Below are 19904 nucleotides of genomic sequence, written 5' to 3' on the forward strand. Positions count from 1 at the left end.
AGAGAGGGCTTTCCAGGCCAGGGGAAGGACGTGGGCCGGGGTTCGACAGTGGGACAGGCGAGAATGAGGCACAATGAGGAGGTTAGCGGCACAGGAGCGGAATGTGCAGGCTGGGCTGTAGAATGAGAGAAGGGAGGTGAGGTAGGAGGGGATGAGGTGATGGAGAGCCTTGAAACCGAGAGTGAGGAGTTTTTGCTTGATTCATAGGTTGACAGACAACCACTGAAGATTTTTGAGGAAGGGAGTGACATGCCCAGAGTGTTTCTATACAAAGATAATCCGGGCAGCAGAGTGAAGTATAGACTGAAGTGGGGAGAGACAGGAGGATGGGAGATCAGAAAGGAAGCCGATGCAGTAATCCAGTTGGGATAGAATGAGAGATTGAACCAGCAAGCTAGCGGTTTGGATGGAGAGGAAAGGGCGGATCTTGGCAATGTTGTGGAGGTGAGACTGGCAGGTTTTGGTGATGGATTTGATGTGTGAGGTGAATGAGAGAGCAGAGTCAAGGATGACACCAAGGTTGCGGGCTTGTGAGACGGGAAGGATGGTAGTGCCATCTATGGTGACAGGAAAGTCAGAGAGAGGACAGGGCTTGGGAGGGAAGATAAGGAGCTAAGTCTTGGACATGTTAACATGCAACATGTCAGTATGCAAACAACATACAACAACAAACAAACAACAAACAACAACAGAGTCAGTATGCAAAAACGAAGTCCTATACTGTAAAAAAAGAAGTTCTGAATTACAAAGCACATCAAGAGCTTTTCTTTAGGAGAGTTGATGGTGTAAAGGATCATAAAGGAAGTTCTTTTCACAATGATCTTTCAGATATTTAAATATTGGGGGATGGTTTTAAGACCATGAAAAAAAAAGCTCTAGGAACAAGAACCATATCATTTGTCATCTTGTTCCTTCCTGTCTAAATCCCGAGTTTTCTGGAAGACCTCTAATGGGATATGTTTCCCCAATAATAGCGTCATACAAATCCAGAGCAGCCCTGATCTAAATTTGTGATTCCAACTAAAACATATTCCACCAGAGTAGTACAGACCACCTAAGAAGAATACATGATGGGTGTTGATTTAAAGGTTCAGGAAAAATGTTTACCTTTTCAAAGTAGTAGTCATAGAACCAAATATTATTTATTTAAAGCCTTTCCAAAAGGCTTAAAGCTCTTTACTAAATCTCAAAAGATCCAGACGGCAGGTAATATCTGAAGCTGACTATTGCCCCATGTACAGTGTACCCCTTTGCGGTCTCTTGAAAGACACCCCATAAAGGCCATAACCCCCTCTACCCCAAAATAGTTCCTCAAAGAATGAACCACCATGCCATAAAGTCCAGAGTACTGCAGTTTAGTGGATACAGGTGCATATGGCCAGGGGTCTCTGACCCCTCAAGAGAGGAGAAGAGCAAAATGTTCAGTCTTTCAGCCCTCTTTCACTCTCTCCAGCAGCCCACAGTCACCTCAGAAGCAAGAATATGCCCTCTGTCCTCAGGAACTTCTGATTTTTTTCCACAGTGAGTCCCTTTCCAGATCTAAGTGAAGAGAGGGGCTGATTGGTAATAGAACCTGCCATGCTCAAAGTGCAGCAAGGGCCAAGTTAACAGCACTTATGTACGTATCTGTAATTTATTTCTTTGTATTGACGTCTGTCTCCCCCGATCTAGACTGTAAGCGTGATACAACAACATTAGTAGTGCTCTTCCCTGTTTTAAAAATCTTTTCAAGGTATGAATTCATCTTAACCTTTTCTACAGGGAATCCAGGCTTTAGTCTTGACTTACTAGTCTAGAAGAAGAGACTTCAAACTATTCAGATTTATTGCACTTACCAAATGATTTCAAACCCATGGCTAATAAATATTACTATAGTGTTTTTTTAAAGAAAAACTTTTGCATTATTCCACTTGAAGATCTATATTAACGAGAGGAAAAAGTACCACCCTCCAAGAGAAATATTCCAATTCAACTCCTTTCCTCCAATTTGGATTAGACTAAACCAGATGAGTGCACACCATCTTTAAAAATCTCCTGGAAAGCTGATCCAACAAACACATCGTAACTCATTCAAGATTTAGGAATAGGTTAATGGTGATAGGGGAAAGAGGACATTATATTTTACTCAGATTGCCAAGATATGCCTGTTTTCATTGCTTGTGAAAAGTTTAGCACTTTATCGAAAAACAAACATCCATATTTAAACCCACTATGGCTAAAAAACTCCTAGTTATTTGTAGCAGGTAACAGTTCAATTGGGTTTTAGATGATCAATCACCAAAGGCAACTATCTTAACCTTTATGTTTTCTTTCAGGAGGAATCTTCTCATCCCTGGAGTGACTGCATCGCAATCAAGACTTCCCAACCCCTAAGATAACCACAAATGATAACAATGGCTGTGAAGATCAGCTTTTCTCATCACCTGCCTGCTAGACATTGCAGGGACCAAAGCCAAGAGGCCTGTCCTACAACAAAGAAAATCTATTCATCGCCATATAAACCCCTCTTCTTCAATAACCCCAGTTTAATATCAACTTTATAAATCATGTTGCCTAATTATGGAGCAGCCAAAATAGATGGTTTTGGTTTTCTTTTTATTAAGCGCTTAGTACAGTGCTCTGCACACAGTAAGCGCTCATTCATTCATTCAATCGTATTTATTGAGCGCTTACTGTGTGCTCAATAAGTATGATTGAATGAATGAAGTGAGCTGAATTTTCATGTCAAGGTCCAAAGTGTGAAATTATCAGTATTTACTGAGCACCTAACTGTACTCCTCCTCTTAGCCAATATATTGCACATTAAATCTTTCCCCACACTCTGTCTCACTGGGTAAAAGAGGGTGGGTGGATTACTGGTCAAGTTAGATGGCTTTTATAAATAAAATAATAAATGAGCTATAAAGATTCATATTAGTCTAACTATCCCTGGGGACTAATCCAAATTGCATTTTTACCTAACGTAAGAAATCATCCTCACAAGTCATTCAGCCCACACACAGGAATTTTCTGCTGGCAACAAAGGCAAGTCAGGAGGAAGAAATGAGATTTTTGAGATATGAGCAGAAATTGGATTAATAAAGTATTGGGTTTTCACTACTGCCTTGGGTAATAACACTCTACCCTGAAATAAGAGAATCCTCCATCTGTTTTCCCCAAAGAAAGTGATCTTACAATCATCTTCTGTGCCTGAAAATCATCCAGTGCAAAAAACTGCATAAACTCCTATGCACCAAACTGCTCTTTCCTGCTTTATAGGACAAGCAGAGTGTGACAGGGTGAAAGGGGCAGGGATTTTAGAGGGAGATGAGGACTGGGAAGGGAATGGCTTCAGAGTTTTAAAAGGTCAGGATGTCACCATTTGGGGACTTGGTTGGAAACTCTCAGGTCTGGTCAGAGAACTGAGAAAAGTGAGATTTGGTTATTCACCCCAGCCCCAATGCACTTGTGTAAATACCCTTACACCCTATTTTCCCTATCTGTAATTTCTTTTAATATCTGCTTCCCTCTGTCGACTGTAAACTCCTTGTGGGCAGGGATCATGTCTACCAACTCTGTGGTACTGGATTTTTCCAAGCACTAAGTACAGTGCTCTGCCCACAGTAAATACTGAGGAAATACGACATTGACTGAACAATTGAGGCTGGGAGTCCAGTTCAAAAAGACCTTGTGAAGAGGCACCTCTGAGGACAAGCAAATTCAGTTCTACAGAACTGCTCTGGGAAAAGGTGAAAAACCGACTCATAAAACATCAATATGTTTTAGTTTATCTATGTATCTACATTAATACTCCTTTCAAAACAGAGGAGAATCTCTTATTATTTATTCTTCCAGTCACTGAAACCTATTTCTAAAATATATTTTTTTAAGAGTCCACTTTCAAATAACTCAAGAATGATTCTTTTTTATGGTAGCCTAAGACTAAAGTTAAAATGTTCCTGTGTTGGAAATATTTGAAGTGTCAGTTGCCTTTGGACATTATACACAAAACATGAAATGATAAAAAATGTCTACTGCCTAATCATTTATCAATGGTTACTATCATCTAAATGCAATCAATTTACAGTAAGGTACTAAAGCATTTTATAGCTTTGATGAATCACAAACTGTAACCAAATCACTGTACACATCCCCACCTAAATATATTGAAATATTTTCCCTCCAAAACTTGGCTACACTCACATGAGAAAGGAAAGAAAAAAAAAAGACTGATTAAAAGGAAACCGGACAGACAGTGAGTAAGCCATGAACAACTGCCCAAGAACTGTAAAAAGAACCTGGTAGATAGTTTCCATGTGTTTCAATTAGTTACAGTTTTTTGAGGGAGGAGGAGGATGTAGGGTAGAAGAAAGAAGAGAATCAAAGCAAGAGGACAAGAAACAACACATTCATGTTATCTCTTCCTCTAGACTCTAGGCTAGTTGTGGGCAGGGAATGTGTCCGTTATATTGTACTCTCCCAAGCGCTTAATACAGTGCTCTGCACATAGTAAGCTCTCAATACAAACGTTTGACTGACCGCCTATCCATTCAAATACCGTAATGTATTTACTGTAGAAAAAATTGTCAGCATGTTATTTTAATGAATGACTCATTCAGTAAAGATTTTAATTGTGCATGTACATACATGAAATGGGAATACAAATATTTAACGGTAAATTACATCTCCTCCGAAATATACTTTTTTGTTTCAGCCAAGGCTACCTTTAGAAAAAAAATGTTAAATTCCCACAATCCAAAGCCTAAGAACTATTAAGCCTATTTTAAAAATATTTTATGCTTTTACTTATAAAGTGAAAAGGTTGTCCTGGTATTTGAAGATTTGTAAAGTGGAAACTTTCTATCTTTAATTTGCTCACCATAAACTAAAATGAAAATCCAAGAAAACATTTGCATTTGAGAGCACACATTATTCCTACATATTTTACCACAATTCATTTTGGAAAATATCAACACGAAGTAAATGTATGCAGTTGATGGTACCAAATAGAAAAACTGGTCTACCCCATATATATCAATCGATGGTATTTACTGAGCACATACTGTGTGCAGAGCACTGTAGTAAGCACTTGGGAGAGTACAACACAAGACACATTCCCTGCCCAGAAGGAGTTTACAGTCTAGAGGATGAGCCTACAGTCAGGTATATGAAAAGTTTGAGAGATTGCTCAGGAATTCTATAGTTTTAAATGCCATTCACGTTCAAGGAACCTGTAGTCAATTTGCACTTTGTAATTCTTCATTCCAAACAAATATTTTCTGTTTCCATTACAAAAATGAAGACATGGAAAATGTGTAATCCATCCTTGTACTAGAAGGTGTTGTAGAATATTCCAGAGAAACTGAAGCATGCAAAATTTTAAATGAGGTATTAGAATTTAATCTAATCCAGACCTTCCGTTTCAGGTCCAAGTAATGACATAGCTAATACTTCTCCAACAAGAAGCATCTCAATGACAAGGCTGAAAGGACAAAGCTCTAAGGCTTAGTACAGTGCTCCAAACACAGTAGGTGCTCAATAAAATGAATAACTGACTTTCTTATTTTGTGAGCAAAGTCCCTTCTTGCTCTCAGTTTATCCCAGAAGGTCAATGCAAGTTATGTGCAAGGCTGGAAGGGAAGAGCAGGAAGCTAATTATACTATTATTATTATTTATCTTTTCTCCTTTCATCTCACCTCATCTCCTTTCATGATGGACATGTATGAGTTACTCCAATAGCAGAACAAAAACAGCAATTCCTCAAGAGAAATATTATCATGGGATTTGATATACTGTTTGCCCATTCATTTACTGGGATGCAAATTCTTGGAATACAGGATCTGCATCACCTACTGCTCTTGCTAGCTGCTGAAGTGTCATCAGTAGCATTTATTTCCCAGCCTTCAGAACATCTGAAAACTAATTAGCTTGCAGAAGGATTCCAATAGTCATCTTGGTCTAAATTACCCAGCACTATTTTGGTAAAAAAATATTCCAAGTATCTGTCGATTCAGAGCATTTGTTAACATATTCATTTTAAACTTGCTGAGAACCATACAGTTGGAGAAATGATTCCAAAATCTATCCAGCACAGTAAGAAATACTGCATTAACTTTAGAGTAGAAACACATGGAGAAAGACTCAGAAGGGATTCCTCCTGATGATCTAAAGAGTAAAAGAAAAAATAGTTGAAACAGTTGAGTTAAGGAAGGGGGGAGAGGAGGGGTGTTATTGCGCAAAATCCAGAAGGAAGCATCCAAAATTGATAACTTTTGTTTCCATTCTATTCTTTCTGAATCCTCTAGGGAAGTTACTAATGAGAAGTGGAGGCTGGAGGCATAAAGGAAAGGAAAATGGAGAAAAGAGAAGCAATGAACAATCTTCCAAACATGTAATGACCCTCTCACATCAAAGCAGTCTTTCCTTCATTTTTCTGGATTTTTTTTTTCTGCCACTTTCATTCATTCCCATCTTGTTCCAGGCTATTTTGCCTCTCTTAATTTTATTCTGCTACTTGTAATTTTCTCCTCTGTATTTTAAGGACCTGAGCCAAACAAAAAAATGAATAAATCCTAGTAGACCTTCATAGGGTAAAAGGAAATATTAGTCGAACTAGATTGTGAAGCCCCACGGGGGACAGGGACAGGGACTGTGTCCAACCTGATTTGCTTGTTTCTACCCCAGTGCTTAGTACAGTGCTTGGCATAGTAAGCACTTAACACAATTAGTATTATTATCTTTAAAAACAAATGGAAAGTTTCTAAGTACATTTAAAACTAGAATTGACTGAAGTAGAACACTTGCATTTTGTCATATCTATTTTCATTCTCTATTACAACAAAATACTCTATTCCACTTTCCTGTACTCCGTACCCTTGGCTCTGCATATAAAGTTCCTTCTCAGAAAAGCTGAAAGCATAACCCGATTTGCTTGTATCCACCCCAGTGCTTAGTACAGTGCCTGGCACGTAGGAAGCATTTATCAAATACCACAATTACTATTATTATTACTATTCTCATACAGACAGGCATCCAGAACTGCCCAAGGCAAAAATATAAAAGGGATCCAGAATCTCCAAGAAAAACCATTCTTTTTCAAAACTACATTATTTGCATTGAGGAAATCGTTCAGGAAGTTTATTCTTAGAGGGGTCTGATGTCATTCATTCATTCAATCGTATTTATTGAGCGTTTACTATGTGCAGAGCACTGTACTAAGCACTTGGGAAGTACAAGTTGGCAACACTTAGAGACGGTCCCTACCCAACAGTGGGCTCACAGCCTAGAAGGGGGAGACAGAGAACAAAACAAAACATATTAACAAAATAAAATAAATAGAATAAATATGTACAAATAAAATAAATAAATAGAGCAATAAATACGTACAAACATATATACATATATACAGGTGGTATGGGGAGGGGGAGGAGGTAAGGCGGGGGGAGAGGAAGGAGGGCACTTCAATACAGTTTAAGCTGCATCTTCATCCCTGGCAGATTTTTTAAGAAAAAAATCTGGCTTTCTCTTCAGTCTCTCTCTCCGCAAAAATAATCCAGGTTAATACACATTAACTGCTCTGAACCACAACAGCATCTTAGAATTATGATCATAAATTGAATTTGCTACCACAACAGGAAAATTATGAATGCTTACAAATGATGTGAAAAGGATTCTTTACAGCCTTTACAACACAGTCATTTGAAGGCTATTTAATTAAAATCACCAACTCTGTTCCAGAAACAGGCAATTTTTAATTTAGCTTTACATGTATACATCCACATCCAACAGAAACTCCTTACCATAGGCTTTCAAGAACTCAATCACCTTTCCCCCTCCTACCTTACCTCTCTGATTTCCTACAAAAACCCAGCCCACACACTTTGCTGCTCTAATGCCAACCTACTCACTGTACCTTGATCTTGTCTATCTCACCACTGACCCATCACCCACATCCTGCCTATGGCCTGGAATGCCCACCCTCTTCATAAGGACAGATGTTCACTCTCCCCAGATTCAAAGCCTTATTAAAAGCACACCTCCTCCAAGAGGCCTTCACTGACTAAATTTTCAATTCCTCTTCTCCCACTTCCTTCCTTGGTTTTGCACCCTTTATTCATCTCCCTCAGCCCGAAGGCACTTGTCACACAGATGTAAATTCTTTATTCATAAAAATGTCTGTCTCCCCTCTAAACTGTAAACTTGTTGTGGGCAGGTAACGGTTCTATTACCTTTGCTATAGTGTACTCACCCAAGCACTACAGTGCTTTGCACACAGTAAGTGCTCAATAACTTCAAAGGATTGACTGATAAGTACATGTACAGGAAGCAATTGCTGTAGCAATTGTGCTATAGCACTATTTCTGTAATTTATTATTTCTGCTTAAAGAGTGAGTAAAAGTGTTTCTTACCTTTTGAAAAAAGTCTTCCCCACTCTTGCCTTTGCCCTCGGCAGCAGCTGTAAATAAGAAATAAAACTGTTGAAAAGACTAGAAAAAAATCAACAGCTTGTAATTATGTCTAGCCTTCATGGCTGAATCCAGAGCAATTCAACAAACTACACAGTACCCCTAAATAAAAATTAATTTCACCCCCCCCACATCATTTAACAAAGGGCTACCAAAATGTCTCTTAATTGAAACATATAGATTAAAATAGCAAGCATAAACCAAAAGGCCACAAAGAGGAACTGCAGATATCTAAAGAATGAGGCTCACAGATTCTTTCTATTTACCTAACCAAGGTATCTCCCAGTGAGTAAAGTGAGCCCTTTAACTGAAAATTAATTAGAAACAGAAAGCTTCAAGAAATGATCCAGAAGAATAATGATGGTATTTGAAGTGTACACAGTTGTGCCTTTTTGAACAACACGTGCAACAAGAAATTCTCTACTGGAATTCATTTTGGGCAAAACATAGATACTGCCACAATCCTAGCTTTTAAAATGTTGCTTTTTGGACTGTGAACGGCTGATAACCCTTGATGACTAAGTCGCCTAAATTTGAGGGTGAAGCACATTATGACATGCACACGAACTTTTCTGTTACTATTCTAAATGTTTTTCATTAGAAAATTGAGAAACAGAAATATGGCGAACCATCTGCAAAATGCCTAATTTCCCTCCATCTGATGAGGTCATCGAACGCACCCACACGCAGTTCTGACCTTCTAAAAGACTGTGAAACCTGACTCTACCACTGCAGTAACATCCAGGTTTGCACTATTTTGTCAGTATCACTTATGAGCCATGTTCGGTAACAAATGGCACAATACAGTTCCCTGCAGTGGGGCTCTTGAAAAGTTGTTCTCTGATTAGAAGACAACATCAGCCAAGAGTCCATCCAAAAGTACTAGTGTCAGAGAGATTCTCTTGCATGCTTTGTCTGTGAAAGTACCGCAGTGCATCTCTTCTGGCTCTGACATTGCTAGCAGGATAGAAGTTTGACTTGTTTTTGCAGTAGTGGAGATGGTCTGCCCTGAGCCATCCACATTCTCTCCCTGGCGGCATGCACAGTGAAGCAGCGGGCAGAGAGGAGGGGTGCAGTCTGTAGTTATGGAGCTGAATATTTCTGAGGACTCATAAGACACCATTATGTCCTCATAATCATTTGTTTTTCTAGAATGCATTCAAGCTGTAACACATCAAAGCTGAGAATTCACTAGGGATTCCACCCCTGCCCCCCCAAAAGAAGAATCATTTCCTGTAACTCAGCTGAGATTTATGACTGAAAAACTTGAATAACAAAGTTTCCACACCTCTCATTCCCCATGATTTGGCCTTACAATGTTTCCAGACTTTAAGCTCATTGTGGGCAGGGAATGGGTCTGTTTATTGTTATAATGTACTCTCCCAAGTGCTTAGTACAGTGCTCTGCACAGAGTAAGCACACAAATACAACTGACTGACAATATTCTAGGCATCGTGCTTATATAAATTTAAGAATATTCTGAGTTTGTCTTGCCTGGAGTAGTGATGGGTCAATAGCCAAAGCAGTAACAAACTGTTAATTTTTCTTCTTCTTTTCTTCTTCTTTTTTGAAAGTTTGAATTTAATAATAATAATAATAATTATGGTCTTGTTAAGCACTTTTCCTTCATTCATTCAATCATATTTATTGAGCTTTTACTATGTGCCAAACACTGTTCTAAGCACTGGGGTAGATACAAGTTAATCAGGTTGGACACAGTCCCTGTCCCACATGGGGCTCAAACTCTTAATCCCCATTTTACAGATGAGGTAACTGAGGTCCAGAGAAGCTAAGTGACTTGCCTAAATTCGCACAGCAGATATATGGTGGAGCTGGGATTATTTATTATCTTGAAGTTCTTATGGAATTTTCTTAGGACTGCCCTCCCAAATAGACTGTGAACCCATTGCTGTACAGGGAGCCTAAATTAATAACCAGAAATTCTCCCCAGCATATATCCATATTTACTCACATAATTGTCTCCATCGTATAATTTTCCCACCCCAATTTTTATAAAGAAATAAAAGGTTATTTTCTGTACCACATAAGTTAGAGTGGCACACAACAGGGTAGGAAAAGGAGAGGGATAAGGTAATTACTACATTATTATTCTTACTGTTGTGGTATTTAAGTGCTTACTATGTGCACTGTACTAAGTGCGGGAGTAGATGCAAAATAATCAGGTTGAATACAGTCCCCATCCCACATAGGGCTCGCAGGGTCACAGAATAAGTAGGAAGATGAACAGGTATTTAATCCTCATTTAACATATAAGGAAACTGAGGCATAGGTGACTTGTCCAAAGTCTCACAGCAGGCAAGTGACAGAGCTGGGATTAGCTCTGACTCCCAGGACCTTGCTCTTTCCATTACACCACACTTCTTCCCTAAATTAACAAACTGCCCAAACCTGGAAATGTGATAAACCTGCTGGGTGGGTGGTGGAGAGTTTCTTATTTGAAATGGGTGCTCTCCAGAGGAGGATGAGAAGAGAGGGTTAATTCACCTGGTGTTTAATGCATGCAGCACTTGGGAGAGAACAGAAGTAAGAGAAGACAGCCTCAAATGCCCTTTTATCTTTCTCTTCCTTCTCCCCTCCTTTCTTTTTTCTCCTGCTCCCCTTATTGCTGGAAGTGAGTCTTATATGAGACACATAGTAAACACCAACCTGTTTTAGGGTTGCAAAAATTACACACAAAAGTGGAGGCAGGTTTCCAAATATAGTAGTTTCAGTGTTTCATACATCACAAGAGCTTGATAAATGTTGTTAATTGATTACGTTCTGCTCCCTCTTCTGGTGGCCCAAAGAAATATGAACAGAATGACATACAGCTCATTCAGCTCACTAGCAATGTCATTCTCATTACAACACAGCTTTGCTGGGCAGTATGTTTAAGCAAAAGGAATAATAGCAGGATTTTTGAGCAGCTGTTATTCATTGAATTAAGATGGAGCCTTGGGAAGCTGGGACCATAGTTTTTAAAACTCAGTACAGTGGAACAGCAAGGCACTTTGGGAGATAAGTTTCATACAGACCAGCCTGGAGTTTACAGCTGGCTTCAAATAGTAAGGCAACTGTCTCAGGGGATCTTATCTGTCCTCAAGGAGTCTAGCGTAGTTGGGGGTGGAGGGGAAATATTAACCTAAAGCATTGAGAGGCAAGAGAAGGAATAGGGTATATGTGCACGAGTTAGGTAACAGGGCATGTTGACAAGTGTTCTGGGGAGTCCTGAGTTCTTAAGTCTTTAGAAGGACTGAAGTGGCAGTTGAAGAAACATAAACGGGGGAATTACAGGCTAATTGGGGAAGGCCAATTGGAGGAGATATTTCAGAAGGGCTTTGAAGATGTCTTCTATCAGATTTGAAAGGGGAGGGAGTTAGAGGCAAGAGTAATAATAATAATAATTATTATTATGGCATTTATTAAGCACTTACTATGTGCAAAGCACTGTTCTAAGCACTAGGGGGGTTACAAGGTGATCAGGTTGTCCCAAAGGGGACTCACAGTCTTAATCCCCATTTTACAGATGAGGTAACTGAGGCACAGAGAAGTTGTCCCACAGGGGGCTCACAGTCTTAATCCCCATTTTACAGATGAGGTAACTGAGGCACAGAGAAGTTAAGTGACTTGCCCAAAGTCACCCAGCTGACAATTAGCAGAGCCGGGATTTGAACCCATGACCTCTGACTCCAAAGCCCATGTTCTTTCCACTGAGCGAAAAGGTCTGAGTTGGGAGAGAAGAGAACAAGGTACAGTAAGTACGTTAGCTTGAGAGGAAAGAGAAGTGTGAGCTGAGGTCTAGTGAGAGAAGAGAATGGATAATCAGTCATTCAATCATATTTATTGAGTGTTCAATATAACAGACGTTGGTACACACAGTTCCTGCCCTCGACAAACATACAGTCTAGAGAAGTAGCTTAGAGTCTAGAGGGATAAGAAGAGAGATTGGATAAGCAGATTGGATGTCACAAGTTTGAGGAGTGGGAAGCACATGCAGAATGATGTTTTGGAAAAATGAACTGGGCAGCAGTAAAGTATGGTCCAAGGAGAGTGGAGGCAGAGAGGTCAATGAGAAGACTGATGCACCAAACAAATCAGGGCATGACAAATAACTGGACCAATGAGGTGAGCACTTGGGTGTAGAGGAAACTCCTCACTCTAGGCTTCAAGGCTCTCCATCACCTCGCCCTCTCCTACATCACCTCCCTTCTCTCCTGCTACAGCCCAGCCCACACCCTCCACTTCTCTTCCGCTAACCTCCTCACTGTACCTCGCTCTCGCCTGTCCCACCGTCGACCCCCGGCCCACATCCTCCCCCTGGCCTAGAATGCCCTCCCTCCACACATCCGCCAAGCTAGCTCTCTTCCACCCTTCAAAGCCCTACTGAGAGCTCACCTCCTCCAGGAGGCCTATCCAAACTGAGCCCCCTTTTTCCTCTCCTCCTCCCCATCCTCCCCACCCTACCTCCTTCCCCTCCCCACAGCACCTGTATATGTTTGTACAGATTACGCTATTTTACTTGTACATATTTACTATTCTATTTATTTTGTTAATGATGTGCATCTAGCTTTATTTCTATTTATTCTGATGACTTGACACCTGTCCACATGTTTTGTTGTCTGTCTCCCCCTTCTAGACTGTGAGCCCGTTGTTGGGTAGGGACCGTCTCTATATATTGCCAACTTGTACTTCCCAAGCACTTAGTACAGTGCTCTGCACACAGTAAGCACTCAATAAATACGACCGACTGACTGACTGACTGAATGAATGAATGAATGAATCCCGGAGATGTTGTGACAGAAAAACAAGCAGATTAGAGCAACTTACTGAATATGGCATCTGAGTGGGAAGAGTCACTATTGAAGCCAAGGTTGTGGGCTTCAAAGACAGGGAGGATGGTGGTGGTGTCAACTGTGAGAGTAAAGATCAGTAAAGGAGAGGATTTATGTGGGAAAAAGAGGAGTTCACAAATATTAAGCTTGAGATGCAGTGGGACATTCAATCAATGGCTACTGACTGCTTACTGTGCACAGAGTACTACATTAAATCCTTGTGAGAGTACAGTACAGTAGAGTGGGTAGACACAATCCCTATCCTTGTGAGAGTACTGTACAATAGAGTGGGTATACAATCCTTGCCCATAAAGAGTTCAAAGTCTAGAGAGTGAAAGCAGACAATGAAATAAATACAAACAGGGGAAATGGCAGGGTATAGGATAAACACATAAGTGCAGTGGGGCTGAGGATGGGGTGAATAGCAAGGGATCCAAGGGTATTGGCAACGTTGAAGGGAGAGCAAGTAGGAGAAATGAGGATAGTAAGGGAAGGCATCTTAGAGGTGGTGTGATTTTAGGATGGGTTTGAAAGTGGGGAGACTTTCTATGTGATATGAAGGGGTTTAGGGGGTGGGGAAGAAAGAGTTCCAGGCCAAAACATTCATCGAGACAGATGCCCTGGAAGCAGCAGGAAATGTGAGATTGCAGAGAAGTGCTAGTTGAAGCCATGGGAGTGGATGAGCTCCTCAAGGGAGAGAGTCGTAGCAATAATATGCATTAAATACCTACTGCATCACAGCTCTATGTTAGTGAATATAAAGTGAGAAGAGTAGGGGATCCATAAGAGAACCTTAAGAGTCACCACAGTTAGTGGATTGGAAGCAGAAGAAGAGCCACACAAAATGACTTGAGAAGGTTAAGCTTGACAGGTAGGAGAAGAACTACAAGAGATGTGTCAATAAAGCCAGGTTAGACAATGTTCCCAAAAGGAAGAGGTCTCCAGAATCAACAGCAGCTGACAGGGAGGATAAGAACAGCAGAGTAATAACAATAATAATTGTGGCATTTGTTAAGCACCTACTATGTGCCAGGCACTCTATTTAGTACTGGGGTAGATATAAGAAAATCAGGTTGGAGTGGATATAAGAAAATCAGGTTGGACACAATCCCTGTCCCACATGGGGCTCACAGACTTAATCCCCATTTTACAGATGAGGTAACTCAAGCACAGAGTAACTCAGGCACAGAGTAACTCAAGCACAGAGAAGTGAAGCAACTTGCCCAAGGTCACACAGCACACAAGTGGCAGGATTAAAACCCAGATCACTGTGACTCCCAGGACCGAGTCCTATCCACTAAGCCACAATGCATGTATGTTTGTATTTATCCCAGCACTTAGCACAATACTTGGCACATAGTAAGGGCTTAACAAATACCATAACTAGGGCATGCCCCTAAGCATCTAATGCTCAGTCAGCTACTTCTGAAATCGCTAAAACACCCATGACCCCAATTTCACTCATGACCCCAGTTTCACTCAGAACTTTTAGAATGCTCTCCCATTCCAAATCCAACAAAATGTTGAAGCCAGTAGAGGAAGACACTCTAAGGTCCCAAAGGGCAGATGAAACTAAAACGAAGATGAGATTTTCTTCCATCAGACCCCAGCCAGCCTCATCACTTCCCAGAAAGACACCCCAACAGTGAAAAAGAATTGGAATGGAGTCAATAGTCTTTACTGAGCACTTACTGTGTGCAGAGCACTGTTCTAAGTGCCTGGGAGAGTACCCTATAACAGAGTTGGTAGACATGTTTACTGCCCACAAGGAGCTTACAGTCTAGAGTGGGGAGACAGACATTAAAATAGATTGCTAATTTTTCTACAAAAACTAAAAATAAAAACACCTGGATTTTCATCCAAATTGAAATGGGTTCAAATTCAGTTTGCTTCTAGCTTTGGATAGAATGTGAAAGGACTACTACTTATTTCTTAGTATGGGCACCAACTGATCATCACTAGATTGGCTTGTTAACATTACACTTGAACATTAAAGGTTGATGCTTTTTCAGTTAGGTCAGTTGGAGCTCTTGGTTGCAAGAAAAAAGTGAGGTATGATTCCATCCTGAAGTCGAACGGTTTTATTTTTCATTTTGTTTGGAGGGCAAACGTTGCTTGCTTGAGAGCCAATTCAGACTTCAAGTCATAACATTCCTTGACCTTTTGAAGTCTGATTATATCCTGTTGCGGAGGAGCCTTGATGTGCCAGCTTTAATATATACTGTAAGATGTTCAGGTTTCATCTTTTTTATTCCTTAATCACACGAAGAGGTATAGTTTTTTTCTAACTTTTCCTCTGCAGTGGTGACTGTCAACTTATGTTCCGAAAACTAAGTTGCCCATTCCTGCCAACAAAAGCAGTTGTCTTGTTTTTATGACACTGAACTCCCGCAATAAATTACCTCAAAACTACTGAAACATGGCTGTCTAAATGTGCAGGTTAAGCATTTCACATTTTAAGCTGAACAATTTTTTATGTTTATTGTAATTTCTCCAATGTTCTGCCATATTTTATTTCATATTTTTCCTTTGCAAGAAATATGGGTTGGCAGAAGCCCTGGCCAATAAAAACAGCAAAAAGTTGAAACAGGTGTAAACTATTATGATCCCGCTGCATAGCACTGTGAGTCTACTTTCTTAATTACTGAATTAGGAAAAGGGCTCAATTGTAAATTCTTCCTGGTGTCTTGGAAACTTCTGCTTCAGGTGTTCTTTTGGTTACAGTTTTCTATTACAATGTATAACTTTTAAAAAGAACAGAAACTAGGAACAGCATTCCAAGCCTTATTCATTACATTTTCAATGCAAGACGGAATTTCTTGAAAAATCACTTAGCTCAAATCCTTTTCCCTACTTAATCTTTGGATCCCTAAAGATGGAGGATTTAAACTTAAAGCACTAATAACATGATCAATAATCCAAAACTATCCCTACCTTGAGGTTCTCTATATCCTTTTCCTTCAATTCAAATGCCTACATGCTTCCACTTTAGCAGTATATAAATTTGGGGCTAATTAAGTTTAAGACCCTACTCCTAAATCAAGCTGATAACTGAATTCATGATTCAGGTACTTTGTTTTTAAGGGCAAAAAATATTACTCAAATGCAAAACAGTCCCCCACTCTATTGACAATCTATATGCAAAGAGCAATTCTACTTGTTTCATTCTGCATGTTAACTATTTCCAGACAATTTCCCAGAAATATTGGTCAACTCCACTGAAAGGGGAACCTTTTGAGAGCTTAGAAAACATGATAATAATAATGGCATTTATTAGGCGCTTACTATGTGTAAAGCACTGTTCAAAGTGCTGGGGAGGTTACAAGGTGATCAGGTTGTCCCTTGGGGGGCTCACAGTCTTAATCCCCATTTTACAGATGAGGTAACTGAGGCACAGAGAAATTAAGTGACTTGCCCAAAGTCACACAGCTGACAATTGGCAGAGCCGGGGTTTGAACCCAAGACCTCTGACTCCAAAGCCCGTGCTCTTTCCACTGAGCCATGCTGCTTCCCTCTAAAACATAATTAATTGTAAATATTAACTCAAAAATTTTAAAGAATGAATAATCCATGAAAAGCCCATTTAAAGGAAACAGTTCCTTTTCCCCAAAAATGGTATGGTGCACTGAACTGGAAAGGTGCAGAAGATGACATCCTGCTTCCTGAAATTCTTTACAGATGTCAATTACAAGACACTATGCAGTAACAGCATGAAGTACTAGATCTTACCATAAAACAAAGGAGGCAACAACTCATACAGACAACTGAGGGACATCCCAGCACTTAGGACAGTACTCCAGCGCTTAGAATAGTGCTTCATACGTAGTAAGCGCTTAACAAATGCCATCATTATTATCATTATTATCCCCAAATCCAACAATTACTCTCCTCCAGGCCACTTCAAATCACATCTCCTCAAGAGGCCTTTCCAGACAAAGCCCCACTTTTCCTCATCTCCCTCTCACTTTCGCATTGCCCTGACTTGCTCCCTTTGCTCTTCCCCCATCCCTGCCCCAGCGCACTTATATATATATATATATATATATATATATCTTTGATTTTATTTATTTGTATTGATGTCTGTCTCCCCGCTTCGAGACTGTGGGCTCATGTGGGCAGCAAATGTCACTGTTTGTTGTTGTACTTTCCCAAATGTTTAGTACAGTGCTCTGCACATAGTAAGTGCTTAATACGATAGAATGAATTAATTCAGGAAAGAGCTTCTCTACCAACTGCACTAGGGTTGATTTGAAAACCCAAAACAAACAGGTTTGCAAGACAACTGAATCATGTGTCTGGCCAAAAATCGTGGTTTTCCCCACTTCATTTTTTTAATAATCAATTCAATTTCATCTGTGTTTCCATTAGGCATATGGCCGACATTTAACATTGTCAGTATCTCGTCTGGGTCGCTGCGCTAGTCACCTCATTCATTCAGTCGTATTTATTGAACACTTACTGTGTACAACGCACTGTACTAAGTGCTTGGAAGAGTACAATATAACAACACACATTCCCTGTCCACAGTGAGCTTAGAGTCTAGAGGATGATCTGCAGAGCCACACAACACTATCTTCAATCAATCAATACAATATTGATTGTACAATATTACAGAAATGGCAGACCCGTTCCCTGTCCACAACAAGCTTTACAGTCTAGACGGGATAGCCCCTGTGGATGCAGTGTGCACAGAAATGTAAATTTATTAATATTAATATTTGTCTCCCCCTCTAGGCTGTAAACTCATTGTGGGCAGAGAATGTGTCCATTTATTGTTATACTGTACTCTCCCAAGAGCTTAGTATAATGTTCTACACACAATAACAACTCAATAAATAAAACTGACTGACTACTGTGGTGTCAAAAGAAAAGCTGTCTCAGAAATCAGACATCTCTGCATATGCCCAGGGGACAGAGAAGTTCAGTCTCTGCCAGCACTTCATCCTGACTTCTAATGCCATGACCAGGACAGGGAGCTGGTGGGAGGGGGAGGTCTCAAGCAGTCACAAAATCCAGGGATGCCCTCAGCAGGAATAATAATAATAACAATAAAAATAATAATAATAATTTGGTATTTGTTAAACACTTACTACGTGAGAGGCGCTGTACTAAGCACTGGGGTGGATGCAAATCCCTATCCCATTTAGGGCTCACAGTCTCAGTCCCCATTTTACAGGTGAGGTAACTGAGGCACAGAGAAGTAAAGTGACTTGCCCAAGGTCAACAGCAGGCAAGTGGTGGAGTGGGGATTAGAACCTATGACCTTCTGACTTACAGGCCTGTGCCATAGCCACCATGCCATGCTGTTTCTCCTAAGGGAAGCCAGGGCCACCAGCATCCCTGGAAATCAGCAATCAATCAGGCATTTGGGACAAGCAATCTACCAATGGTATTTACTGAATGCTTACTATCAATCAATCAATCGTATTTGAGTGCCTACTGTGTGCAGAGCACTGTACTAAGCGCTTGGGAAGTACAAGTTGGCAACATATAGAGACAGTCCCTACCCAACAGTGGGCTCACAGTCTAGAAAAGGAATTCTGTTACAATGGGAAAGACAAGAATATGTGAAGGCGCAAGGAAAGGAGACACCATAATGAGAGCAGCATTATACTAGGCGCTTTGGAGAGTACAATTTAACAGAGTTGGTAGACATATGTCCAACCTGATTACCTTATACCTACACCATCACTTAGTACAGTGCTTGGTGCATAGTAAGCACTTAAGTACCACAAAAAAGAACAAAATTGGAGCCCTTGGTTTGGGATTAAATTCAATTGCATTATTGAGATAGGTTTGAGGGCTCAATCCATCCCCCAAAACCCAGAATTCATTCATTTATTCATTCATTCATTTGTATTTACTGAGCTTATACTGTGTGCAAAGTACTGTACTATGCACTTGGGAGAATACAATATAACAACAAACAGACACATTTTTGCCCACAAAGAGCTCACAGCCTAGAGGATGAGGTTGGGAGCGGCTTCTCCGCAGCCCCAAGGAATGGTTTCCAGTCCACAACAGCAGCAGCAGGGTACCAAGCACTGGGAGAAGAGGCACCACTCCCTCAAGGCCCCTCTACACTACTGGGGTGTGAGGGAGACAGCATCAAGAGGGACTCCGCCATGACCCACTGAGAGGATGCAGACGAGGGAAAGTGATGGGAGCACCACTAGTCTTCCAATCTCTCAAGATGCTACAAACCTGTATGCATCCCATTGTTCAGCTTTTTATCAATAGGGTGACCTAATCACTATTACCAGCATAATTATGGTATTTTTAAGTGCTTACTCTATGTCAAACACTGTTCAAGAAATGGGGTAGAAACAAATTGATTAGGTTGAACACAGTCCCTGTCCCACATGAGCCTTGCTTGTACTCTGAGTGGAAAGAGCATGGGCCTGTGAGTCCAGAGACCTGAATTCTAATCCCTGCTCCACCACCTGCCAGCTGTGTAACCTTGGGCAAGTCACTTAACTTCCCTGGGCCTCAGTTTCCACATCTGTAAAATGGGCAAATTCAATATTTGTTCTCCCTCCCCTTTAGACTGTGAGTCTCAAATGGAACAGGGACTGTGTCCAACTTGATTATCTGATTATCTACTCCAGAGTTTAATACAGTGCTTGG

The 19904-nt window shown here is 40.5% G+C and overlaps 1 protein-coding gene across 2 annotated transcripts in view; it reads right to left on the reverse strand.

Moving 5' to 3' along the window:
* The window catches only part of BICC1 (BicC family RNA binding protein 1), a 313234-nt gene that overhangs the window by 193961 nt on the left and 99369 nt on the right, over positions 1-19904 (reverse strand). For both annotated transcript variants that reach the window (XM_038744153.1, XM_038744154.1), the window contains exon 2: positions 8389-8435. In XM_038744153.1, the coding sequence (XP_038600081.1) occupies positions 8389-8435 (47 nt within the window). The remainder of the gene's footprint in view (positions 1-8388; positions 8436-19904) is intronic.

This window comes from Tachyglossus aculeatus, chromosome 3 (assembly GCF_015852505.1).
Source record: "Tachyglossus aculeatus isolate mTacAcu1 chromosome 3, mTacAcu1.pri, whole genome shotgun sequence".
NCBI lineage: Eukaryota > Metazoa > Chordata > Mammalia > Monotremata > Tachyglossidae > Tachyglossus > Tachyglossus aculeatus.